We start from the raw sequence: 27,899 nt of genomic DNA, 5'->3' as shown, positions 1-27,899 counted from the left end.
TCTGCTTGACTAGCTACGCCGCGAAATTTCAATGTGATCGTGGTACTGGGTCTCTGTTGAGACCGAAACCCTTGAGTGAAAGAAGAGTCAATGTTGCTCTTTTGCGAGCAACCTCTCGGTCTGTACTCGGTCTATCTTAGAGATTTGCTATCTGTTCTTGTTTCTACGAAAGACTACAGAATTATTGAATTTTAGATGAGCAGTAGAACATATCAATCTGCAGAATATATTTTAAAAGCAACGACTCGATGATACATGATACATATTTGTTTAAACCTGATGCGACTGTTTTAGAACAATCATTCGACGCGACAGCTGTGTTTCAATCTTGTCTGCTCGCAAAGTGTGTAACGCATATCAAATGTTGTCACAAGACGAGACAAACAGTCTGCTTTCGTTCTAATTTGCAGACATGCGCGCGTGCGTCTTGCTCTTGGGACGAAATAGAAAAGTCAGAACAGAACATTATAGATTCCAACAAAATCGCAATATATCTTGATACACAGTTATTTACTTAGAGTGTAGCATATTGCCGAGTAAACTCGTAGCAAGTTTTCTCCAAAATATACAGAGTTCAAAAATTCGAAACACTCTAAATTGTTTTTTCTATGAAACTGAAGAGTAGAAATGACTAATGCGCGAATTGGCACGGAATAATTTGTGGGAATGCTTTCAAAAAAAGGAAAGAATCAAAATATAAATGCGATCTAAAATCATTTCTATTCAGGTCACCCGTTATAGCGATCGACCGAGTACTGACTTGGGTTGCTGAACCCTATGGCCCCATATATCGGCAAATAGGTCAGAGGATAAATGACGAAGATGTACGGGGTTCATCTCTTGCGACCAGAGCTGTCTTTGTGGAAATCCGCTTCCGATTTTATGAAGAACTTCCGTCCGATATTTCCGTTCTATTGTAAATAACGAGAGAACCTGTCATCATTCTAGGTTCAAAATTTCACCGGAAATTAAAGCAATAAAATGTAGATGCAAGTTCGGTGGATGTCACAAGCGCTTTGATGTTTTCACCAAAATTTTACAAAATAAAAGTTTTATGAGGAATTCTTTTGACTTTCAGCTTAATCAGCAAATAACGACTGTACTTTCTATTCCATAAGGATTAAAACGATTCGTTTTGGCATGTTACTTCATAACAAATGTAAGAAAAGAATATGAACAACATGTGGAGCATGAATGTGCTGTTCATGTCTCTTTTTTTCGACAATTTTCTACGACAAATGAAGAGCAAACAGAAGTTTCTCAAATATAACGCAAACCTGGATGATTCTATTGAAATTCCACAAAATTTAGCATTCCTTGAAGAGATAATTTATAAACAAAATGTCGTCCTGTCAATAAATTATATTCTCAGTTAATTGGACAGCAGTAAATATGTATTATAAATTGCAATATAAAATACACATCTCTCCCTCATGCGCTCTCTCTCTCTCTCTCTCTCTCTCTCTCTCTCTCTCTCTCTCTCTCTCTCTCTCTCGCGCCCTTTCCCTTTCTTTTTTCTTTATTAATTATTTTCATTGCATTTTGTAGTTGCTTCATTTTGTATTTTCTTAGAAGGCTTAGTTCTAATAAATGCTCTATCTATCTATTTTTTTCTCTCTCTTTCTCTCGCTACATTCATATGTTTTAATTATATTATCTATATATTAGGTTATTGAAATGTTTTTATGAATTAAAATACAAAAATTCATTTTGTATTTTAAGGGAACAATATAAATTTTGTTTAATTACAATAAATTAAATATTGTTAGCATTACAATTTAGATCTATCTTATGATTTATCTTTTAAAACTCAAACTCTTACACGAAATTTTTCGAACCAGCAAATTTTTCGAATAATTCTTCCGCCAACAGAATTTTCTTTTCAGAAAGCAGCGTATTATTTCTATCTAAGTATTATGCGTATTTGTTATATAACAAATCAAAAGTAACAAATCATATTCATTTTCGGTACCGACACATTTGATATCCCCATATAAATCAAATTTGTTACACGTATTGGTGGCTTATTAAATTAACAAATTTTTTTCTCTTCGTACGTTTTAAATTATTAAAAGATAAAAATTTTATGAGATAATTTTAATATTATTCTAATTATCACAAGAAAAATTATTTATTTTGCGATTAGAGAGAAATGTTTACGGACTGTCGGAAAAAAAGCATTGGAAAAAGAAGATCTCGGTTTCTGTTGATCTCTATTCCTGTTTGTTTTACATTCGGGAAAATCTGGCATTAGACGAAGATGTAACATTCTTTGATATTCAGAATCATAAAATCAGCAAACGGAAGATTCAATCGCGCTTTCCATGCCGACCGATCGGTGAGTCGGCCGTTGGTTGATCGACCGCTATTTATAATGGAAATATTTTCGAAACTACTTCTCTACCGCGCATCACTAGTTTGACATCGACCACTGCCCACGTATTCATCGACGGATACACGTCTCGGCGCGTTAAAAGCGCGCCTACGATCTCTCGTGACGTCTTTTTCTCTCTCCTTCGGTCGTCTTTCCGCGTGCAACAATCTTTGCTTATAATATGCACTATATCACGTCAAATATTAAAATAAAAATTATACCGATTATTCCTAAAAACTGTGAGAATTTGACAAATCCCATTCTATTTTTTCCATTCAATCTTTTTATTATTTTCTCTCAATTAAGATTTGGTCTTAAGATTATAATCGTATCGACACGATAACAGCGTCTCGCGAAAATGATCGGTTTATCGTAAAAATAAGCAAGGCTAGAAGAATACGCAAATGCACTTTCATCGATAAGTACACAACTATCTTTGACGTCTTTACTTCCTCTCTACTCTTTTTTCCTCGCCTTTTCTCGTCCATTGGCAGGAAATTATTAATCAGGTAATGTTTATTAACGCAATCCATCGCGCGATCCATTTACAAGATTTCCTGGATACAAGATTTTCTCGTTAATAGTCATAAAAATAATACTATACTGTTAAATTTAGGCCGTTTCACAACTCATGATTATCTCTTAACCGAGGTTCAACTGTTTCTCATCTTTTTCCAATTCTAAAATTGGAAAGAAACAATGAATAAGTTGAACCTCGGTTATGAAATAACCAGTTGTGGAACTGGGCCTTACAGTGTCAAATTTAATCTAATATAAATTGCCATTGTTCCTACTCAATATATCGTTATTTTATAAACAATTTTACTAAAACAATAGTTAAATTTAACAGTAGTATCAATTTGATACGTTGTATAGTGTCAAATTGATATATAGTGTCAAACTTGATCATTGTTTTAGTACAAAACAATAGTAATATTAAGGCCCTTTCACGACTCATGATTATCTCTTAACCGAGGTTCAACTGTTTCTCATCTTTTTCCAATTCTAAAATTGGAAAGAGACAATGAATAAGTTGAACCTCGTTATGAGTTAACCGTCAGTTGTGATACTAAGTATAGGAACAGTGATGTGACTAAGCTTTTCTTCAGTTCTATTGCCTGCGTAACCGAGCGTGATGATTTCTCTCATATGTTTATGGTACACACATTGATTGTATAGTCATAAGGGACCTACAGTTTAACATCGGTTCCGAACGACGATTTTGTTTAAAGAAGGCAAGGATATTCTTGGTGATTTGCCATTGTCTGCCGAGAGGAGCTACGAGCGTACGAAAATTTTTCGAGCGATTCTGCTAGGGATGAACCTAGGATCTTTGACATAGCTCATATGCTTCTGCTACGCCATGCTCGCACTCAATGGTGACTTAAATTAGATTAAATTTAATAGAGGATGGAACGAAGCTTTTTCATCCATTTCTCTCAATAATGTTTATGTTTGCTAAACAGCAAATGTTGAATTATTTAAATAAATTAAAAAAAAATTACACAAGTGCTCTCAAGAACCAATTATGATTTTATAATTATAAGCATGTCACTGCAAAGAGATATTGTTTGCTCTCGTAAATTTTTGTATTACTTAGAAATTGAAACTGACGGAATAATCCACCAGTCCTACTAACCTACTAATTAGATTTAACAGTAAACGATCGCGTGCGCGTGGGCATCACAAGTGTAATTTTTATTGTTCGAGTGGAAAATCGGTTTACTTTTACAGAGCAGAGTTCGGATATATTGAATTTCTATGGCCGCCACGTCGCGCATCAAGAGAAAAAAAATGATCGAGAAAGAAATCGGTTGAACATCACCGCGGCCGGCCGCTCGGGAAGAATACACCGAAATTGGAAGCAAGCGTGTGAAAAGGTATATGGTTTCTGTCGCGCACGGGCCACAGCGCGTGCAGATCAATACCGGCCGCAAGTCGCCTCTCTCTCTCTCTCTCTCTCTCTCTTTCTCTCTCTCTCTCTCACGCGCGCGCGCTCTCGCTCTCTCTCTCTCTCTCTCTCTCTCTCTCTCTCTCTCTCTCTGTCTTTTGTAGAATCTTCTAATTTGTCTCTTATATCTTATACATCTACGCATTATACTATTGTACGTGCGATTTCCACATTACTGAATCTTTGCATCATGACGTAGGAAAACTGATTTCACAGGAGCGTGAGGTTTGTTTTTTATCGGCACACCTTACAGTATAAATATAAAATACAATAAATATTAATGCTCGATTTCTTCACTTCCAGATAAGTTGCGGATATCTTTATCCAGGAGATATCTCCATTGTAATCTGAAAGATATCTTCTGGACAAAGTTATCTAAAGGTGAAGAAATTAGGCATAAGTGTAATAACGTTCGATTGTTTGCACAGCAATAATATAAATTGATATAACGACCAAAAAACGAGCACATATGAGGTATTCAAAAAATAATATTTAAATATATTTAAGGAACAAAGCAACTAAAAATTTGATACAAATTTTTGACCTGGTGACCCACTGCATAATGGAGAAGAGCCCTTCATTCAACCAATCAAAAATTGAACTCATTTGCAGTGTAAACGAGTCATAAGATATATGTTCGCGTCGCATGCTCCAACATGCTCCAACACGCTCCTATCATAATTCCTGCTCACTCTAATGGTCATTCTTACAATAAGCTATTAATCATAAATCAGAAGTTAGAAGTTGGAAATTGACCAATCACGTCGTCGTGAATTTCCAACTTCTAACTTCTGATTTATGATTAATGCTTATTGTAGAATGCGTGTGATGAGTGCATTGGAGTGAATAGGAGCTATGATAGGAGCATATTGGAGCATGTTGGAGCATGCGATGCGAACAAATCTACTCTCTAAATCTGAATCAGTGGATAGTCACTAATTACCTAGTATACTTAGCATTGATAAACAGTAAAGTTCAACTAAAAAAGAAGAATGTTTGAACATATAACTAAAATATGCTGATAAAATTATACTGATATCTGCACATTAATTTCAATCTTCCTATACCGTATTCAATTGAATTTAAGCGCTAAAACAAGGTTAGTTAGACTACATAATAAAGATTGGCTAGATTAGGTATCTCCATATTTAATTCACTGATTACCAGTGGCATACTTGGCATTGATATCAGTGATTATCTACTAATTCAGATTTAGAGAGTATGTAAATTTTTGTAAATGAGCTCAAAATTTGATTGGTTGATAAATCCCCACTACTTCCAACTTACTGCGTATCCGCCGGAATGGATCACCTGTTTAATTCCACCATGCAAAATTACTTCTATGCTCCATTTAAATTTTTTTAAAATTAATGTTTCATAATAAAGCATAGTTTGATATGCAATTCAATTCTAAATTCGAGGGCCATAAAATAGGGCCATAAAAAACGTGTGTTTGGAATGACTCTATTTATTAAATATGCACACAACACGTAAAATACGTGTTAAAAATTATTTTTCTTCCTCCCCCGCACAGATCGTGACTCCACCTATCTATCCTCGACAGTCTCTGATAAATTACAATACGCCACGCGATGGAATTCCCGCAAAAAGGTGGGGATATTGAAACACGGTATGATTTAAATTTCCCTTCTCTTCCACGGCAAAGCGAGACATCATGATAGCAGGCAAATCATCAGATATCGTAGACCAGTGACTGATGAACTTGACCTTCACCACGGCCTAGTATCTTCGATCGAGGAATTCCTTGAAGGATGATTATCAGAAGATACTTTGCCGTGTGTGTATGTGTGTGTGTGTGTGTGTGTGTGTGTATGTGTGTGTGTGTGTGTGTGTGTGTGTGTGTGTGTGTGTGACAGGATATGGTTCACACGTGACGTCGCCATACTCCAACGTGGTACACGTGCGGGCACGATCAACATGCCGTATCGATTTACGGAAAACAGGAAATAAGAAAGTGAAGAAGAGGTTGTATTGTGAAAAATCTGCATCATCCTTCAACTGCCGAAATCCCGTAATTCGCCTTCTGAAACGGGTACGTGCGCGCGTTGCGAATCGATGTGGCCGCGATTCAACTAATCCCGCGAGTGAGTCATCTTGCCTCGCTGTTGCCTTCGCTTCACTCGCTTCGTCACGATGCCCTTGAGGAAATAAAGACAATCGGCCACGCTTGCAGATTATCGATGCAGTTCGTATGAACAGCGGAGGCAAGGCGGTCGTTGTTCGCCGAAAGAAAAATGTAATTTGTCACACTGTTGACTGTTCGGAGATCATTTTATCTACATTTTCTTATTTATTTTTCTTTATGGAAAATTATCATAATAATGGTGCTCAAGGAAAAATTGAAACAGAAGTTGGTTAATACTACTATGAATTAGTTTACATGATTGAAACATAACTGACAACTTCGTAATGATGTAAATAAAAGGATTTCTTTATTTCAATACTAATTTTTCTTTGAGAAATATAGAATAACATGAATATCGAGCATCAAAGAATTGGAATCAGAACGTCGAAAAAATAATTTATGTATGTACATGTTTTCTAAATGCATGGAGATGACATCTTTTGAGATCTTCGTGCATATCTTTCTATATTACGCGTTCTACGTTGATATTGCTTTATTAAATCCTCTCTTTTTATCACAAAATGTGTTTATCACCAAAAGTTCAAAATGGAAGACAAATTAACATGTGACATAAACAAAGTTGTTTTAGCTGCAAACCATAGATATTGTAACAATAGTAATGGATAAATAGATAAATCGTTATTTACGCATTCTAAGATGACATTCCCTTAAGAGTTAGAAATACCTTACAATTATAATTATGAACAAAAAACAATGAATATAAATATAGATGTAGATATCATGTGCAGAATACAAAAATAAACGAAAATTAAACAAAAGTAATAAAATATAAAAACAATAGAATAAAATAGTAAAAAAGATAATGGAGCAAAATAAGCAAAGAAAAATTGAATAAAAAAATAAAATATAAATAGGAAATGAAAAAATTAAAGGCAGCAAAAATGAAATAAAATTAATCATAACAAATACCAATTAAATCCGAGTAAGTAATAGATAGAATAAACTTATGCTTGAAATCAACAAGAAAAATAATTTCATGAATAATTGGTGTAATGTCATTCCATAACGTATTTTTATAGCGCTGCATTTAAAGTATTTTTTGTAAAACTCTATTAATCCGGTTAGAAAAAATACAAATATTGCTAGCCATTCTATAATAATATAGCGCGAAGTACTTCTTGAAGTTGAAGAATAAAATAACACTTGAGAGTAATCATGCATAAATTATTAAATATTGTAATGCTGAACTAAAATAATGTTCGCATATTAACAACGTTTCCTAAAATACATTGCTTCAGAATTGTGACAAGAAAACATATATAAATATAAATATAAATATAATAACTGTTACGTGTATGTAATTAAATACATCACGATAAATAAATATTTTCGACCACGTCATCGAAAACGCGATTATCTTCCCCGTTTCGTATAAAAATATAAAATATGCAAAAATATTTTTGAATAATATTTTACAAAAATAAAATTTCATGGAATCAATACTACACATCCTGAAATAGATATAAATTTGGTAACGCTTATATATATATACATTCTTATATATATACACAAAAAGATGAGCTATACATTTAGAAAGAATATTTCAGTCGATACAGTAGAATTTTCAAGAATTTCTGAGAAAAATCTCATTCAGTTATATTCTGGAGAAAGAAGTTCTCCCGAGGACCGTATATAAACAACGGAAGTGACGCAACGTCTGACCAGACGCACTCGTCACTACTAAAACGTACGATCATAATACACTCGTATCACTCGCACCGCGTTCGACTTCACGCTGAGTTACGCCACTCCGTCGTGGCGATTAGCATCTGCGAAACGTCGAGGTGACGCACGAGATTGCGTAGTATTAATTTATAATCTGACGGATTAAAGTATCGCTGAAATCCCGAGATATGCGGACTAGTGAAACGTACTAACAAAACGCCCGGCGGATCGTTCAGTTTTGGTGAACCGTTAAAACTATCGATTGCTGATCGCTAAAAAGGAAACTGCCATCAGTCACGCCACACAGCGATAATTTGTTTGACAACCGATGCCTTACGAGTATATTCGCAAAAGTCGAGTTGATAAAGCAAACAAATTACATCTCCACTCTTAAAAATTCGCGCCGAAAATCACGTGACCTTCTTGTTAGGCACTCACGACCTAAAAATGATCGTAGAGAGTATTAGCGAGTAGAATAAATACGTGTGCATTAACATGACGCACTTCTATTTCAACGTGAAGTATACAAGGGTAGGTGGTGAGAGGAAAAAGAAGGAGGATCGTATAAATACTACTCGCCGGATTCAGCACGCGATAGTAACTGGGAAGGGAAAAAAGGCCTCGTCCCTGCAAAAGCATCGCCTACAGATCTCGCAAAAATAAACCTTCGCCACATGCAGCCTTCATCCTCCTGCACGCGAAGCCGGAACATAATGTTACTAAGCGATTTACGGACACGGAGAAGATTCGCGATTTATGACCAAGATTGCATGTTCTCTTCAAGTACGTGCGAGAGGATCCACCCTTGGCATCCACCCTTCCTAAAATTTAGCGCGTCTCAAATTCGCCGAACGAGATCTTTTCATCACAGGTTCAAAACAACGAAAACAATTTTTCTCCAACAATTCACGAGATAATAAAGGTGGTACATAATTTCACTTCTCATGAAATAGTCTGAAGAATAGTGAATGACAAGATAATATGTTCTGGCTCTTGAAGCAACACGCATTCTGTAGCTGTACAGTGCAACTCGAAAATATACGGAGAAAATTTTATATTTAAAATTACTATAATGTGGTAGTAGCTGCAAACTATCATGACAATTATAAGTTTAAATATAGCTATTTTTTTTTAAACAATAATGCAATGTAATTTTTACGCTTTTTCGTAATAAAAATTTTTTATTACAAAATCAAAACTTGTTGAATAAAAGTTAGTATTGTAAAGATAAATAAAAAATATATACCTAGCAAATTTTGTTTGCGTAGTAATTAACTGTTTTCATGTTAGAATATAGCTTAAGCACTGACTTTTAACAAAAATTACTTTATTTATGTGATAAAAATTAATATTACCATAGTAAAAGTTATGTCAGAATCATGTTGTGATGGTCCATCGAAAATACAAGACATAGTAAAGTGTAATTTAAAATTGTATTAAAACTTAATATAAAATTTTCTCCGTGTAGGACTCTTATCTGTTATATCATTCGAAATCCTGCCTTTTGATTATTGTCTTCAAGTTATTACTAAACGCAACATCAAATGAAAGGTTAAAATTTGCGCATTTAATTGATGATTTTAATCATTCCCTCCCCTCCTCTCTTCTCGACATACTGATGGAGCAGAGGAATCAACAATCGTAATTCGGTGTTAAACACAAGTCGGCAATAGGTTCCAACTCCCGAAGGGCCGCACCCCCAAAATTAGAATTTCTCTCTCCCTCTTTCACTGCCATGTTGGAAACCTAGCAACGGTGCACCTATTACACCCTTTCTCCATAAAAAGAACGATACGTATCCGCATCACTCGCGCGTCTACGGCCGTGATACGTGACGTCGCCGCGTCGGTGGGAGGATAGCGACCGGAGGGAAATGCGTGGTAGTGGGGTAAAGTCATGAAAGTAGGGCAGTAGTGCGGTAGAGCAATCAATAGAGGTTAGATCATGGTAGGGTAGACCGGGTAGACGAAGGACGAGGAGAGAGAAAGGATATAAACTGGAGTGCAAATTTGGTGACGCGCATGGAAGATAAGTGAAAGAATGGCAAAGGAGGGGCTAAACGAGACGTTCCCTTCCCTCTCTTTCAAATTCATTAATCCTTATAAATCGTTATGAACGAGTAGCTTCGCAAAAGCCTCACAATAACATGATTCTTATAACAAAATTGCGGCTGTAATATCATTTTGGATCCATGTAGTGACAATAATGTTATATACATATCGCAACTATTATTGTAAAATTTTAAATTATTGATATTCTCAAAACTTCTTCGAGATGATTCACAATAAAATATTTTAAACATTATACCTTTAATATAACATGTTATATTTTTCATTGCACCATCTTTAGGTTTTGCAATCTTAATAAATAGAAAATAGTTTTTAATTAATAAGATTTAGTGTCTTCTGGATATTCTAAAATTTTTACTTCAAAATTATTACAGTGCGTCTAATAATAGACAATTGATAACAAGTATAGAGCAGTTTCATTCCAAAGTGTAGATTTAAATCTGATCTAGAGTAAATATCACATTGCAAAATAATATATAACACATAGAACTCCGGAATTCAATCATGAATCAAATGTATTTTGATCTTTCAAAAGAGTCAATCCTTTCGGTCCTTCAAAGATCTCATTCATATACGAATATTTAAGAAGTATATCTGTATAAAAACAAAAAGAATCACTATATGAAAGAATGCCAATATGAACCAATACTGGTTCTTAATGTGTATGTAATTTATTGACAGAATTATGACAGAATATATTATTTCTATTCACAATATACGTTTCGATCCCTCGGATCTTCTTCAGTGTGTAAATTAATGTCGTAAGTTAAATGATCAAATTTAGTTGGCGATGATTCGTCAATTTCCATAAATTTGTCAAGCTAATATGTTTGATTTTTAAGATCCAATGCGGCCAAGTTCTCATTAAATTGTCATATTTACTATGTGATATAAAATTGTATAAGAAATATTATTGCGTTAAAATTTTGTTGACTTACATGATATTCTGCTTTGAAGCACACATTAAAGATATTGTCAATCGCACATTACAAGTTAAATGCAGATCGATTACGAAACAATGAATAATTACACTATATTATATAATAACTACACTATATTAAACTAAAACAACATTAGGAGAGACGAAAAGAATTTACTATAATTCTGATCATACAATGATCGCACTCGTATTTCTCACAAATCTCATTCTCCAACTTGTGCAAATTTTATCGGAAATATATATTTATTTCTAATAAAATATATAGACATTAATTTATTTCATGCCTTTTGGCTTCGAAAGAGCACCGATGAGATACTATTAAAAACAGTCAATCTTAGGAAGTCAGTTGTTAAAATTTAAGTGATTAAAAATAAAAAATTGATAATATACTATTAATTTTATTATATTTTAATTTCGTATATGTATTAGACGCGTATATGTATATTAAACTCAATATTCGATTATTAAAAATTTGGATTTTAATGTTATCGTCAAAGTTTGATTATCAATAGAAATGATAACTGTAAAAAATAATTGTAATTTTGCGGCAATATATAAGATACAGAATTACAAATATGCATATGGATTTATGCAGCATTTATATAATAAAAAAATCATGAATTTAATAATGTATCCAAATATTATCCAAATATTTATGTTAATAATCGCAAATTTAATTCAATTATCAGTGAAAAATGTAAAAAAAAGCCCAGCAGAACCTATATCAGCTATTCGGATGCAGAAAATTCTTTATTTTCGTATAAATGTAACAAAACGAATAAAATAAACATTTCGACCCTTCAATTCGATTCTTTAATTCAATATTATTGACAATGTCATCGTTCTTTAATTATCTCCGGATGACTCCATTGATAGTCACGAAAATTTACCCAGAACCGGCCGTTCTTTAATAAAACCTCGTCGCACAATCGAAAGAATAGAGAACGAGGAACAGAGAATAAGAATTTCAACCTATCAGAAACCATATACCATAAAATACATAATTTCCGATAGGTTGAAATTCTGTTCTACGTTCCTATTCCTTTGATTGTGCGCAGCCCTTCAAAGACAGAGAATATATAGACTGCGCCATCCATGTATAAAATTGATCGATAAAAACGAGAGAAATGGGAAGCGAAAACGGTTTCTACCTTATTCTATTCAACCAATTACAATATGTTAAAAAGAGAAGGAGATTAGCCATCCTCATGTTTCCTCTCTTCTATTTTTGTCGACTACATTTGGTACACTATTTTTTCGATACGAATAGCGCAGTCTATGCTATATATTTTTAGTCAATGTACATTTATACAATTCTGAATCTCGCAGCCTAACACAATTATATCATCGTAACAATTCTTTCAAAACGAACAATACGATCCAATATCCTTTTGAAATCATGACAATTAAATTGCAATCGCAGAAAACCTTTATATAAATCTACGTCCGGGACTACAATGAATTGGTTAGTCGGTGAGTCGGAAGTGAATCTGAAGAATAATTCGGTGAGTCGAAATACTCGGAATTGGTCGAAATCGATAAATTGGAGGAATTGGCCAGCGGCCAAGACTATCGACTCATTGTAGACTCGACCTATTGTTTTTACAATGTTTTGCGAAACATTCTTCAGTTTCTCCCTTTTCTCTTTTCTCCTGCTATCAACAGCGACATTATACTATTATGATACACCAAGAATTGCGAGAAAACCCAAAGAAACCGATGCCTTAATTTCGAGAATGATGATGAGAGTAGATCCGCGAGAGCAGGTCTTGTATTCGGAGTCCAAAACAAAAATCGGTCAAGTCGAGAGCGAGTTACTACCAAGCATTGCTTTATACATCTGTTGTGAACCGTGTCTGTCCATTCGTATTTACAATGGGAAGCGATTTTCGGGAAATTTGTGCATTGTCCTACACGTCTTACGCGATTTACACCAGAGAGAGGTTATGATACACATGCCGATATCACGACGCAACGAGATCGGACGGAACGGGAATACAATCGAGAACGAGGTGCATCGACTGGTCGGGAGGAACGATCATTTTGGAGACTTCGTCAATCTAGTTTTGATGTCAGAACGACTGCCGGACAGGTAATTACCTCTCAATGATAGCAAAGTGTTCCCTTTGATAGAGGCGGAAGGAGGGGGAGAGAAATTCGTGGAAAAGAAAGAATACAAGCATGACATCACGCACGATATCGACTTGCGGCTCGTCCTTCCTCAATTACGTGTAATCATAATCAGTTAAAGAAAAGCACGATAACGTTACTCACCTAACTCCGCGCACATCCTTGCCGTAACTTCACCATTTCAGCAACTTTCATCGCGTTCGACCGCGAGTATTGTTGTCCTCTACTTTTTTAAAACTGCTAAACCGATCACTAATGCTATCTGTCGATTGAACGAAGAGTGAAAGTGTCGAGAATCAGCAAGAGCTCTCGAGACAACATGACACGTCAAAATGTTCCTAGGCTGAAGGCTAAGTTGAAAATTGGCGCCAAGTCTTAAATTTTAAATAAACTTATTTTATTTGCATAAAGATTATTCATTATATATTTTGTTATTATTATAAAATTATTTTATCATTTTTGAATATTAAAATCTTTATTAGTAATAAATCTTTAAATCTTTATTGGATCTCTATCGATGAGATAGAAAAACAAATATTCTTTGAAATAAATGGTGATATTTCCTTTATTTATATTTTTTATGATATACATATATTTTCTTCTTTTATATCCAACATCTATTATTATATTATATATTGAATTAATAGAAATAATTTTTCTAATATTTATTTTTATGTATAATTAATTTCTAAATATATAACTATATTTTTTACAAGTATATTTACATTTACTGAATTTTTTTTATTATCTCTATGTTATGTACAAATTTAATAAATACTAAAATTAGGTAATTATTTTTTAATATGAAAAATAATGTAATTTGAGATTATTTTTATTCAAATTGTAAAAAATATGTATTTTAGTGATTTGGGAAACACAGGATTGGGTCTATTTCTTTAAGCTTGTTTTATAATAAAGTCGAAAACCGTAAACCGTAAATTAATCGTAGTTGATTATCCTTTGTTATATCCAACCATAATTGGTCAATTTTTTCGACCCTATTGTAGAACAGGAGGATTAAGGATTATTTATACAGGCCGTAATCTGCTAACTTATGTCGTAATCTGTAAAAATTGACCAATCAGAGTCCAAGATAATCGACCAATTATCCCTCTCTTACACGACTGTGATTGATCAATTCTTATAAATTGCAGCATAAGTTAATAAATTAGGGCCTATATAAATGATCCTTTACTCTATTTTATTTGCTAAATAAAAAAAACAGTCAGAATTGTTTTATTTTTGAAATATTTGTTTTAAAGAAGAAAATAATGGTTCTTAATATATAAACCAATCACATTGAAGAATTTTACAACAGTGGCAAAGCTGCTTTCTCTGCTGAACGCAGCCAAAATCCACAATTTGAATGTAATTGAACTGAAATCACATCCATTTTCGATGTTACAACTTTATCAACAATAGCCTTTTCACCGAGGGTTTAAACCAAATCAGAATGTAAGAATCAACCAACTACAGTCGAGCATTCCCCTGTCGTTCGACTGTAGTTGGTTGGTCTTTACATTCTGCTTTAAACCCTCAGTGGAAACTAGGCAAATGTTGATAATATAGGTGCGTTCGCAATGTAAATCTGAGATGTGAGCTAGCAAATGGCAAGTGTGATCTTCGAGCACGTGATTTTCGAGCAATCCGAGTGTCAAAAATTAATAACTTCCGAACGCTACAGAGCTGTAACACAGTATAACCAGTACAGATACTCAGCGAAAAAATGCGTGTTCGCGCAGGTATGGCTGCGCAGCTTTTGTTTTGGGCCGATCCAATGAAATGCAAGTTGACAAGAACGTACATATTACACAGATCCCGTATGAATAGATATCCGTGGCAAAAGAAGACAATTTAAGAGCTACGCCAAATAAATTTCTAAAAAATGGATAAAAAAAAGAAATGTTATGTTACGTATTAAACAATACAGTAATAATAGTAAAAATTCACAATGCACTTTTTTCGTTATCTCAAAAATATCGTAAGATTTTATAATTTACAAAAAGTAAGTAGTTTATGCTAGGTTAACTCAATTAAACATAATCAAATGTAATTTTGTGAAAAAAGATAATTTTTTTTACATTGACTACCGTTTACACGGCTCCCTTAATTATGTTTTTTAGAGCAAAGCAATGGACTATCGTATGGGGCATTATATCCTCTTTCGGTCCTGGATTTTCAAACGTTAACATGGCGGATGGTCACGTGCTGCGACGCGGAGATCAAAGGTGCCGACACGGAGTGTCCCCTGGTTATATTGTGGCTGTAAACTATTCTTTAAGGTTAGATTATGAAATGAAATTATTTTATTTTTATGAATAAATAAAAAATACCTTATTAATTGAAAATTTCTTTCGCTTTACTAGAAATTGATAATAGTCTATACTAAAAATAGATCATTACACATGAATATAGCAGACTCATATGCAAGGTGTGTTTTCTTAAAAGAAAATATTACATTGCAAAATAAATTCTCTGCAATCTTCTTTCTGCAATTTATAAGTTCTATCACTTGATTTATATTCGTTAGAGTCTTTAATATATTATAAAGAGGAAAAGAATTAAAAACTTACTTTCCTCATTATATATTGTACATAATGTACTCCATCAATTTCTATTTGATAGCATTATCATAAATATACAGGTTATGAATTTAATTTAGGCGCGAAAATCTGCATTAGCTCTGCGAACTCGGTCTTTAAATCCGAAATGGATCGAACAGGCTCTAGAAATGTTAATATCGAACGCAGATGAGATGACATGTAACAGAAAGATGCGAGTTGCCGAACAATTTTCGAGGTAAAAGAGCGAACCGACACAATGCCTCCGATTTGCAATGCCGAACGCACCTTGTGATACGTAATTCACCTCCATTTTATAAAATGGATGTTGATGCCGCTGGTGTGCGGAAGTTCCTAGGAATTCCAAGCCATATCACGGAAAAGGCCCGGTATGGCCGCTCTCAGGTTTTTCTGTACGTAGTAAAACGAAACAAGACGAAAGGGGAGAACGCGAGAGTAGTCCATGATTATCGCGCGTGCGCAGCGATTCTCGTCATTAGACTAGACTAGGCATAGTAGGTACTTAAGGCACCAAGCATCCCGGATGCTTCGTTCGTTAGCCATGTTTTACAGTCAAATATGGTCAGTGAGCTCGTTGTGTGAAAATGCGTCCCACGGATATGAGAACCGATCTGTCGTGTAAACGGCTGCTACGACGACGGTAAAGACGGGCCGGTGCGAGGGCGACTGAGGGCGACCTGGGCGACGACCGCGACGACGGACGCGAGTGGCATGCGCTCGCATCTCCGGCGGAACATCGCTTGCGTGTCTAACGACGGTGGTCGTCCTCGGAAGCGGTGCTGATCTCGACGGTTCCCGAGGACTCCGAGGACTCCGAGGACTTTACTCTCGACAGTCTCGACGACGCGCGTCGGAGCCTGTTTGTCTGACGGACCTGCTTCCGAGCTCAATGGAGCCGCGTCCTTTCACCATCCTGCTGGCTTTGTTGTTGACAACGCTCGCACGAAGTGAGTCCCTTCAACTCGCTCGCTTATAGTCGCCTGTATTTGTTTTCGGCGACGTGTCGCGATTCCCTATCTTCGAATCATTCTCTTGTCATATAAATTAATCGAGATCCTTCAACAATGTAATATATAGTTAATAGACACGGTTGTGTCTCGCGCCAGGTTCATCCTATAACACTATTTTAGAATCTCCTATTCTTAAAAAGAAACTTATAGTAAAACTAGAAAAATATAGTATACGATACGAATGTCATAATATTTCTTTGATAAACCGTGTGACTTTAAGAGTAGAAAATAAATAAAAAAAGAAGATTCAAGTTTTTTTCTCGTCGCGAGGGATTCCCGAGTCATTCCTGGCGACGAATTCGATTTAAACGTGATGACATATGTCGTTCATTATTTGTTTGTTGTTTTTCGTCTGAAATTTCAGTCGGATTCTTCGGGGAAATTTTCGCGCGAATGCATTTGTATAGAGAAAATTCCGCATCGTTGGACCGGGAAAGCAATCGACCTGTCAATTGTCGTGCAACGCGATGTGATGCTGATGCATTTTCTCGGCCGGAAGTGCGACAATAAATAGAATAGGATCGATAATCATTGAAAATAAACGTGACTATCTTTGTTTCGGCTGTATGTACATTGTATGTACATACGTACGTACATCTTGATCGGGGCGGAGTAGGCGTACGCAGAGAGAAAGAGAAAAGCGAAACAAAGTGTGCAAAGAGCATGCAATTGATACGAAATACAGAAGGTTCAAAGCTTCAATTTTTACATCTTTCATTCCCGGCTGCGGAAGAACAGACTCGTGTTCGTTTCGCAATTGTAACTTTGAGCTTCGATTTATTCGTATTTCTTTCCTTTGTATAATTAATTTCATTTGTTTTAAATGCAATTGAAAGGAAATGAGCTTAATGATCGCAAGATTGAAGGCGTGCGAAAAAGCGAAACGAGATACATATCCTGTCTCGTCCGATTCGTTTTTTTTCATCACTAAATTAATATCTCTCAATCATATTTTTTTATATAATTGATTATATTTTAATTACGTTTTAATACCTCTTTTAAAATTCTAGATTTGTAATTATTGACAAATAGCGAATTCAATTGAACACACTATAGTGTGCACTATTAAAATCGTGAGATATAATTTAACGTAAAGATGTATATTTAAAATTAATATATACAGATAAACCTCAATGCATTTTATTGTGCTATTAAGTAAAGTTATGTATCTTATAATTCGAAATAATTTCTCTTTTTAGGCTCAAATTAAATCAGTATGCAGCTTTAATATGCACTTGTGCGTCCAACCGAATTCATTAAAAGCCAATCACTTTTGTAACTTTAATAAAACAATTTTTTTTTAGATCATATGAATATTGAAATCCATTTAGTCTAAAGAGATTGAAAATATCAATTAAGAAAAGTCAATCAATATTTCCTCAAGAAAAAAGTAAAAATAAATTAAGAAAACATAATTGTGCAAAAACAGACTTTACATCAACATTTCAATAAAAAGTAAAACTGTCTTATTTGTTTTTTAAATAGAAATTTTTTCCCTCAAAAACCACGTGCCCTCTCTTAAAACATTGTATAAAAGTCTTTTTATAAATAGTTTTATTGATTATTGAAAAACAATCGCATTTTTTAGTGGAGCATCATTTCTCAATATTTATCGCGAAATCAAATGAGAGTCGATCAGAAATATAACATTTCTACGAAATTGAGAAAAACATCGAGGAGAACACACATAAGAATATAAAATCTTTCGTTTGTTTTTGTAACAGTTTCCTAAGAATTCGTCTCTTGTCAAATTCCGAATCGATTTGCTGCATTTTGTTTTTAACAAGTCTTTACTCGTGTATCATCTATTCGAATCGCATATAAAGCGATAACTCAGACTCATCACAGGGTCCACTATTAAGACATTCTCGAAAAAATGATATAATATTTCTAGTATAATATTTCTACCTATAGTACCGTTAGTTTTTAAATAATTAAAAACGGTTTAAAAATAAACGTTGATTTCTTCGCTCGCAGTTCGATTTCGGAGGACGAGAACTTTTTTTTTCATTTAAATTTCATTTTCATTTAAATCTTATATTTTGAAATTGTTATATACAACAAGATTGGAAACAAGACTTATATTAAAGATATTAAATATATTACTTTAGATATATTACTTTAGATATGAAGCGTTACGGTCTGAATGTTAAGATATTGAACTATTATATATATTCATATAAATGAATTAATTTTCAGAAATGATAATTGCGTGGTTCGATTCCCGAAGCAATATTTTTTGCAATAAGTTTATTACAGTTTTTTAAGATTAATTTGGAAAATTTGGAGGGATTAATATTAATATTTCCGATTGATTGCGTTGAAAGTTCGACAACCTTATCGGCATGCAATTATCATTTCTGGAATTAATTCATTTATATGAATATACATAAAAGTTCAACATCTTAACATTCAAACCGTAGTGGCGCTTCGTATCTAAAATAATGTATTGTTATATACAATTTTTAAACCGTTTTTATAGCAAATTCGAATTCTGTAGTTTCAATGTAGTAAATGTCTGAGTGAATATTATACACTCCTAAAATTTTATTAAAATCAGTGACCAGAGACTGCCGAGTTCTCTTTGCAAGCGCTAACTTATTAATTTTTCTCCGGTGAACGCGGCAAAATCTTGTAATCATTTCATCCTTGTTATTTATTAAACAATTATTGAACAAGACATGCATGTTGCACGTGAGCGTTATGAGTACAAAGTGTAGGAAGAGAAAATAAAGAAAGAAAATACTATCACTCTTGAATAGGAGTCGTAGTATTATTATTATTTTTCTTTTCAAAAACTGGCTCAATTTTCAATCTCTTCGAGTGAGATTTCACTCCACGAGATTTAGAAAGTGACTAGGCTGTTGATTACCGAAAGAACCACTAGTCTGATCCAGCCTCTCGGCGTTGTACTATTTCTGGCCGTACAAGCAATTTATACGGCATATGTCCCTTGAAATATGCAATGAATTTAGAAGCGAAATAGTTACTTCAAATTATAAGCGTTTGTTCATTTTACTTCATACGTCCATATTTCGTGACATGATGTCTTCTACCTGGATGAGTGGCTGGGATCATTCAAAACCCCGACGCAATTTTGTTTCTTACTTGACAAGTTTTTCATCTGCTCACATCCTAACTGTGAGCAGTTTTCTGATTTTAAATGTGCATATTGCAAACAATGTTATTGTTTTAAGCACTGCTTGCTTGATAATTTATGTATTAATTATACAAATTTAAATTAATAAAAAAAAACATTACAATCAATTAAAAAATGTATTAATTTCTATTCTCTCGTATGTTATATTTCATTGTTTATTGTTATTTTTTGTAATTCTTATTAAATAATTATTATTAAAAAATTTGGTTCTATGCGCCAATCACTTATTTCCTAAAGTCTAGGCTTATATATGAAGTAGTAGTCTATTATTGACAGTAGTATTATTGACGCTTCATCTTTTAAGATGCTCCAATTTGCATTGTCTGGTTATAAATTTCATATCTTGCACGCCAATAAGATTTATTATTATTATTATTATTATTATTATTATTATTATTATTATTATTATTATTATTAATTATGAACACAAATCCAGATGCACAAAAACTCTCTTTGAACTAGTGGCCATTCTCATGCGATTTGACTGCATGTGCGTGTTTGAGAGTGCAATGATGTCCTGATAGATTTCTGTAGACCTCACGGGCAGTTTTTCCTAGTCAAAAAATCTGGTAATACGCGTTATATTAGCAAATGGACTTCACGTGTCACTCATTGAAGGGTACTCTATCAGATGATCACAAAATCAGATGATCATCTAATTTTTTGACCATTATGTGTGATAATCCCTTGTGAGAAATATAAGTATTCCTTCATGATTCTTGTTTGAAAGCACAAATCATTCATCTGACAAATTAAATTTCAATTCACGGAAATGGCAGAGATTGTGATCTCATTATACGGCGAAAAATGTCATTTCCTTCGTCATTAATTTTTTTTCTCTGTTCGCAGTTAATGCGGGAGGCTTGGACTTTACCATTGAGCCGCGGGATGTGGTGGTGGAACAGGGAGGTTCTGCGAGCCTGGATTGCGAGGCAAAGAGTGTCCTCGGGACACCGAGTATACAATGGCGCACGGATGACGGACAGCCAATTACTTTTATCGGAGATAGTTATCGGTAATATGTGATGCGCATCTTTTTAAGAAAGATTCCCTGTTGGCATGACGTTTTTGCGCTATTTGAATTTTGACGAAACAATTTTCAATTTTCTTTTTGTAGATCACAGCTAGCAAATGGGTCCTTGTACATAAATAGCGTATACGCTGGTAGTGCAGAATTAATTGGAAGTTATCAATGCTTAGCATCCATAGACAATGTCGGAGCGATTGTCTCTCGGACAGCCACAATCAAATTAGCAAGTTGGTATTCAAGTTTTTCAGATCCTAGCGTATAGCATGTGCTTGATGAGATTCCCCGAAAAAGATAATGCTTGATGCCATTTCTTTTCTATCAAAATGAAATAATTTTCAGAAGGGGGAAGTAATTCCTCACTTAAATTCATTATGTAACGAGTAAAGGAACTATTTCTTTCAACGATCAGTAGTAATAGGTAGTGGTAATGACTCGACATACAGATAGGGATTGAAATAAGTAGAAATGAATTCGTATAGTCATTGCCGGTTCTAGTGCTCCAAATCTATTTTTACAATATATTTTAAGATAATTAAAATTGCGCAACAGGAGAAAAGGAATAATTTTCTTTATTCCGAAAAATGATAACACTTATGCAATAAATATGACATTTAACTTTCTTTAAAGGTCTCCCTGGCTTCGAAAGAGAACCTCAAGACACCATGGTTTATGCGGGACAGATTGCATATTTGAGTTGTGCGTTACCGGCTTCTTCGAGTTTGTTAAAAATACAATGGTTAAAAAACGAACATCCTTTAGTACTTGAAGAAAGTCGAATGACAATCTTGCCTTCAGGTACAATGGATGTCTATGGTTAATTAAGATTTTCTAGCATATTAATTATTATCATTGATATAGTTTATTTTATTAATTCTTTCAGGCGCATTGGAAATCGACAATGTTCAATATCACGATGTGGGATCGTACAGATGTAACGCTAGTGGCTATGGTCAATACAGACTGAGTAATAAAGCACAATTAGGATTATTATCTAGTGATATTGGTAAGCCTAATAGCTAAATAACAAACAAATTAAATTCAATCAAATTCACAAGTATCTTTTGATCGCACAGATGAGGGTTCTAGTGCTCCAGTATTCGTTGCACAACCCTTGCAACAAATAGTTACCGAGGGATCCGATGTGACCTTGGAATGTGCTGCCAACGGCTATCCGAAACCGTCGATTTTTTGGCTTAAAGACGGCGTCGCTCTCGATTCGACGACGCAAGACTCTAGGTACATAGAATATTTTATTCACTTCAACAAATATAGTTAAAAAGGAGACTTGATTTACAAGAAATGTCTTAGCCTCTTTTCATAGTATTCACGCACTACTTATACGTCTAATTACATAACATTTTCTCTAAAATTTCTTAACTCCTTTCCTCTTCTAACTTTATTATCTGGCTACAGTCTACCATCTCTCTAGAGTCTTATATTATCAGAGAAGTGCAAATGAGGCACTTGCTAATTGGCTGATAACAGCCACTAATATACATCCCCTCTTACATTCCTCTAACCAGTAGAGAAAGAGTAACTTACTCTCTAGAGAGTGTGTTCAACCTAATTCGTTATTAGAATGCCAATGAATCTAAATATCGTATTTACGAATAATATATCTTTTCCAAGATATCACAAAGTCGCAGCCTCTAGTCTCATGATCACGAATGTCAGAGAATCGGATCATGGTTCGTATCAATGTCGCGCGGAAAATATGGTCGATTCTCTGGACGCAGTTGCCGAATTAATCGTACAAGGTATATTTGCAATGCACAAGATTTTAATTATTATCCTGCAATGATATTAAAGTACAACGCTTCAATTGAATTTAAATTCTTAGTTCCACCGAAGTTTATAAAGAAGCCGGAGGATAAAATAGCGAGTGAAAGTCAAGATCTAGAATTCGAATGCGAAATCTATGGAAAACCAGAACCAAAAATTACTTGGCTAAAGAATGGCGAGCGTATTACATTAAGTGCATATTGGCAAATTGTCAATGGGTGTGTATTCAGAAGATTTTATGTCATTAAAAAAATTCTATGAAATCACATGTTATTCATATTTAATAAGTTATTTTTAAATTTGCAATATTTCTATTTCTAGATACAATCTGAGAATTAATGGACTATTACCCATAGATGCTGGAATTTTCCAGTGCATGGGAATGAATCCTGCTGGTAGTGTTCAAGCTTCAGCACGTCTTACAATCAACCAGCCCAGTGAGTCTCACGAGATAAAGTATAGATAAAACTTTTTCAAATGCATACATTCTCTTTTATTAATATTTTTTATTTAAATATTTGATTAAATTATTATATATTTATTTATTGATTAATAAATACCAGAGTTTTTTTATTTTGTTTTTTTATATTTATCTTATATATATTTTTTAAATTTTATTTTTATTCTTAAGTTTATTTGTGTTTGGAATTTTAATTATATCTTTATTTCTTTCCCGTGTTCCTCGTTAATTAACTGTTCTGCATGCTAACATATGCAGAGAGAACGAATCTCTATAGAACAACTCCCAAGACAATTCCTAAGAAAAAATTATTATTACACCGACAGTTGTATAATAAAACGTGGCAACATCCCAGTACTCTCCTAGGACACACGTTCTCGTCGAATATGCCGAGTCCTCCGCTTTCGATAAGTCCTTCTGATGATCCTGCGGATCTTCTTCCGAACTCGTTTAAGTATCCTAATCCCCTTTACGATCCAAATTCCCGTTTTGTAGATGATACAGATACCTTAGAAGCATTCGACGGGGGTGGCATACCCTCTCCACCGAGGAACTTGAGTCTTGTCATCGTTACCGCGAGATTCGTTACGCTACGCTGGCAAGAGCCAGAAAATGCAAACAGCGATGCTCTCAATTATTTCGTATATTATAAACAGGAAGGGGCCATGAGGTAATTATTTTATGAAGAAACGAGGAAGAAACGAGAAAAAACGGTGTGCCCTAGAATATTTGGGACAATGCTCGTGTGCAAATAAGGTGAACTAAATTGAGTCGAAAAGTCCTCTACCATTTTTCAATTTTCGCAATAGTTAACGAGATAATAGGCGATATTCACAATCCATTCTTATTTCAAAACTATCTTAAGTAATGTCTTAAGATGCTAATACGGCCTTCTGATTGATTCGTGACTTCTTATTCGTGACTGTATATAAGACGATCTTGAATATAAAATCTAATTATGAACCGGCCATTACTTTCTAAAGTTCATTAAACAAGGGCATCCGCCCAGTCATATACATCCATTGGTCATGTTTGCGAGTTGTTTTACTATACTTATTATTATTAGCGGTAATATTATGATGACGAAAGAAAATTGCACTAGGCAGTCATATCTTGCCACATATTTGATGGAAAGCCGAACGGATAGTGTGAATACGCGCTATAAAATTACAAAATAATATAGAACTTTTCGATTCAATTTAGTCCGCTCTATCTGCATATGAACAATGTCCCAAATTTTCTGAGACTCCCGTATGTGAGTACAGAATGATTCTCATATATTCGCATAGGGAGAGAGTTGCCAACTCGCTGCAGAAACTAGAAGCCATGATACGCGGTTTGCAACCGGGTATGACGTATCAATTCCATGTAGTTGCGCAAAATTCTCGAGGAACCAGTGCTCCTAGTGAAATATTACAAGTTACAACGCTAATAGAGGCCAATGTTCCTGGATTTCCGATGAACCTGGAAGGTCAACCAACAAGCAGCATGAGTATTACCTTATCGTGGGAGGAGCCCCAAGTTATTAACGGTCGAATATCTAAATATATAATTACATTTATGGAGGTATATAAACTTTTTCTGCAAGTAATTGATCAAAGTGACAATATCAAACGTTACTGCTTATTCACTGTATGATTTTATCATATTTAGGGCGATGGTGAGGAAATAACGCGTGAAACTACCAGTACAACATATGAATTGGTAGATCTTGTGCCTTATACGGAATACAGTATTAGAGTTCAAGCAGTCAACGAAAATGGCCCGGGCGCATTTAGTAAGGATATCGTTATACGGACTTACAGCGCACAACCGACGCAACCACCGCATAACGTTACTTTAGAAGCAGCTAGTTCAACGGTATCTGAATAAACAATACATTATAAACAATTTAAATTGATACAGTGCAGATTATTCAAGGAGCTTCACTAAATGCGTTTTCTAGAGTATTATTATAAGATGGGAACCTCCACTCGAGGGACAGAATGGGATCATCACAGGTTATAGAATACGCTACCGTAGATATCCGCACGATTCTCGATCTGGGGATCGGCGATCCCCGATCACGGTAACAACTGAAGGAAATCAACGTTTGTATGTGCTCACTGGGCTCGAGAAGCACGTTGTGTATCAAGTCCGCATATGTGCCTTCAACGTCAATGGAACTGGGCCTTGGACAGAATGGACGAAAATAGAGACATACGAGAATGATTTGGATGAGACGAAGGTACCTAATGCACCCAGTAATCTGAGAGGTAGGAATCTATGTGCAAAATAAAATAATATTTTAATTATTGATTTGTTATAAACTTTACGCATATTTAACATTATTATTATTTAACATTATTATTATTATAGCAAATGCTATGGCGGATTCTATATTAGTGTCATGGCATCCCCCGAAAGATCAAAGCATCAAAGTGAGAAAGTATAAATTAGGCTGGGGCAAAGGTTACCCTGATGTCGAGATACAAGTTCTTGATGGAAAACAACGCTCTTATGCTATTAAGCCTATAGGTAAAAGGAATGCGACAAATCCTTATCTCTGAAATGTTTGTAATTTAATTTTATTAATTTTGGCGATTATATTAGAACCAACAATGGAATATGTAATATCTCTAAGAGCAACGAATAATGTTGGTGATGGTCAACCAGCATACGCAAACGTAAGGACTCCCGAACGTTTTGTATCTGAATCTGCAGTGCCTTTAATACCACCCGTTGGCCTTAAAGCTATCGTACTGTCGGCTTCTACCGTTGTGCTGTATTGGACAGACACTACTTTATCGAAAAGTCAAGTATGTTTATATTTTATATTTACACACACACACACACACACACACACACACACACACACACACACACACAAAAGATTTAATAGAGCAATCGTACCAGGCTAATTTCTCAAAAAATATTTTCTTCAAAAATGTTTTAGACAAAAATTGTAAGGTTTTGAGTGGCGTATTTCATGGTAGTATGAGTATGATCTTAAATATCGTTGTCAAGATCGCGTAAAGTTCACCTTAAAACTTTTTAACAGGCATTATCATTTTTTTATCACATATTCTTGTAACTGACTTCAAAAGCTTTTTAAAATACTAATATAATAAAGTTATTTTTCATTAATAAACTTTTCAAGTTATAAGACTTGAAAGTTACAGTATCATCGGCATTAGAGCATTTTAAGATGTTAAAGATGTTCGACTGGCTAAAATCTTATAAATGTTGTTCACGATTTTAACAATATATGTAAAAGCTATTAGAGATTGTTTCTCATACTTTTATTTTTAGTGAAAAATGAATTTTTAGTGTAAATGTAACAAGAAAAAATGAAACTAAGGGGAGATCTCTCCAATGGCCTTGATCTTGCCAAATGTTATGTAGGTCATGAGCCTGAACAACATTTAAGAGATTTTGACCATCGATTAGACTCCTTGGATAATGCTAACGCCGGTGGTATTATAACTTTCAACAAGCCTCATAATTCGAAAAGCACTTAATAAAAAAAAATTTTATTATAGTATTTTGAAAAGCTCTTAGGTAGGCTATAAAAACGTAATAAAAAATGGAGATTTTCATTTTAAAAAATCGATGTAACTTTGATCTGATCTTGACGACGCCACCCAAGGTCAAATTGCAGTAAATAAATCTTCTGAAACATTACAATTTTTATCTGAAATACTTTCCTAAAATGTTCAGTTTTCGAAATATTTTGCTGCCCTTTTTGTGTGCTTTATTTAAACAATGTACAATATTATAAAACCTCAATGTACAATATTATAAAACCTAAGATGACGCATGTAAAATAAAAATTAAGCAGGAAATATCTCTAATAAAAACATTTATTTTTAGTATATCACCGATAGTCGATACTACGTGGTGCGTTATACATTCTACCATCACAGCAGTAGCCCACGATACAGATATTATAATGCTACTGATCTCAACTGTATGATTCACGACTTAAAGCCCAATACGCAGTATGAGTTTACAGTTAAATTGGTCAAGGTATGAGACACATGGATTATACAGTTTAAGGAAACATCGAAAAAGACTTGTTTTATAGCATACTTTTTACAGGGTAAACGAAGTTCACCGTGGAGTATGGTCGTTCTAAATCAAACTCAAGAGGCTGCACCTAGTACGGCACCTAGAGATCTTATTATTCAAACCATCGAAGATCGTCCAACCTCTGTTCTATTGCGATGGCAACCTCCTAAACAACCCAACGGACAAATCACAGGTTGGTGATCTAAATTTGAAAAATGGAATATGTTTACTAAACCCAATCGATTTTTAGGATATCTCATAATTTATTCCACTGATAACACGAAATGGGATCGTGATTGGCTAGTCGAAGGTGTCATCGGAGACAAAGTGGATGCCGTTGTGAAGGGTTTGCATCCTAATACGGCATATTACTTTAAAATCCAAGCTCGTAACTCCAAAGGATATGGACCATTCTCTACGACGGTTTCATTTAAAACGCCACCAAGTAAATAATTTGATTTTTACTTGTCGATATTGATTAATGTTAAATTTGATTATTAAGTTTATACAATGTGATATATATATATAT

General features: G+C 34.3%; 1 protein-coding gene across 1 annotated transcript in view; it reads left to right on the top strand.

Moving 5' to 3' along the window:
* Window positions 1-16,767: 16,767 nt before the first annotated feature.
* The window catches only part of LOC108684350 (neogenin-like), a 16,911-nt gene continuing 5,779 nt past the window's right edge, over window positions 16,768-27,899 (top strand). Inside the window, exons 1-18 of the mRNA XM_018188616.1 lie at window positions 16,768-16,825; window positions 20,898-21,063; window positions 21,166-21,305; window positions 21,706-21,873; window positions 21,959-22,081; window positions 22,152-22,314; window positions 22,708-22,835; window positions 22,919-23,078; window positions 23,182-23,297; window positions 23,579-23,990; window positions 24,610-24,886; window positions 24,974-25,180; window positions 25,266-25,575; window positions 25,679-25,837; window positions 25,913-26,118; window positions 27,173-27,328; window positions 27,401-27,563; window positions 27,621-27,815. Coding sequence (XP_018044105.1) covers window positions 16,768-16,825; window positions 20,898-21,063; window positions 21,166-21,305; window positions 21,706-21,873; window positions 21,959-22,081; window positions 22,152-22,314; window positions 22,708-22,835; window positions 22,919-23,078; window positions 23,182-23,297; window positions 23,579-23,990; window positions 24,610-24,886; window positions 24,974-25,180; window positions 25,266-25,575; window positions 25,679-25,837; window positions 25,913-26,118; window positions 27,173-27,328; window positions 27,401-27,563; window positions 27,621-27,815 — 3,307 coding nt within the window. The remainder of the gene's footprint in view (window positions 16,826-20,897; window positions 21,064-21,165; window positions 21,306-21,705; window positions 21,874-21,958; window positions 22,082-22,151; window positions 22,315-22,707; window positions 22,836-22,918; window positions 23,079-23,181; window positions 23,298-23,578; window positions 23,991-24,609; window positions 24,887-24,973; window positions 25,181-25,265; window positions 25,576-25,678; window positions 25,838-25,912; window positions 26,119-27,172; window positions 27,329-27,400; window positions 27,564-27,620; window positions 27,816-27,899) is intronic.

This window comes from Atta colombica, unplaced genomic scaffold, assembly GCF_001594045.1.
Source record: "Atta colombica isolate Treedump-2 unplaced genomic scaffold, Acol1.0 scaffold134, whole genome shotgun sequence".
Taxonomy (NCBI): domain Eukaryota; kingdom Metazoa; phylum Arthropoda; class Insecta; order Hymenoptera; family Formicidae; genus Atta; species Atta colombica.
Note: the sequence above shows the minus strand (reverse complement) of the source record. Positions and strands in the feature narration are given on the sequence as shown.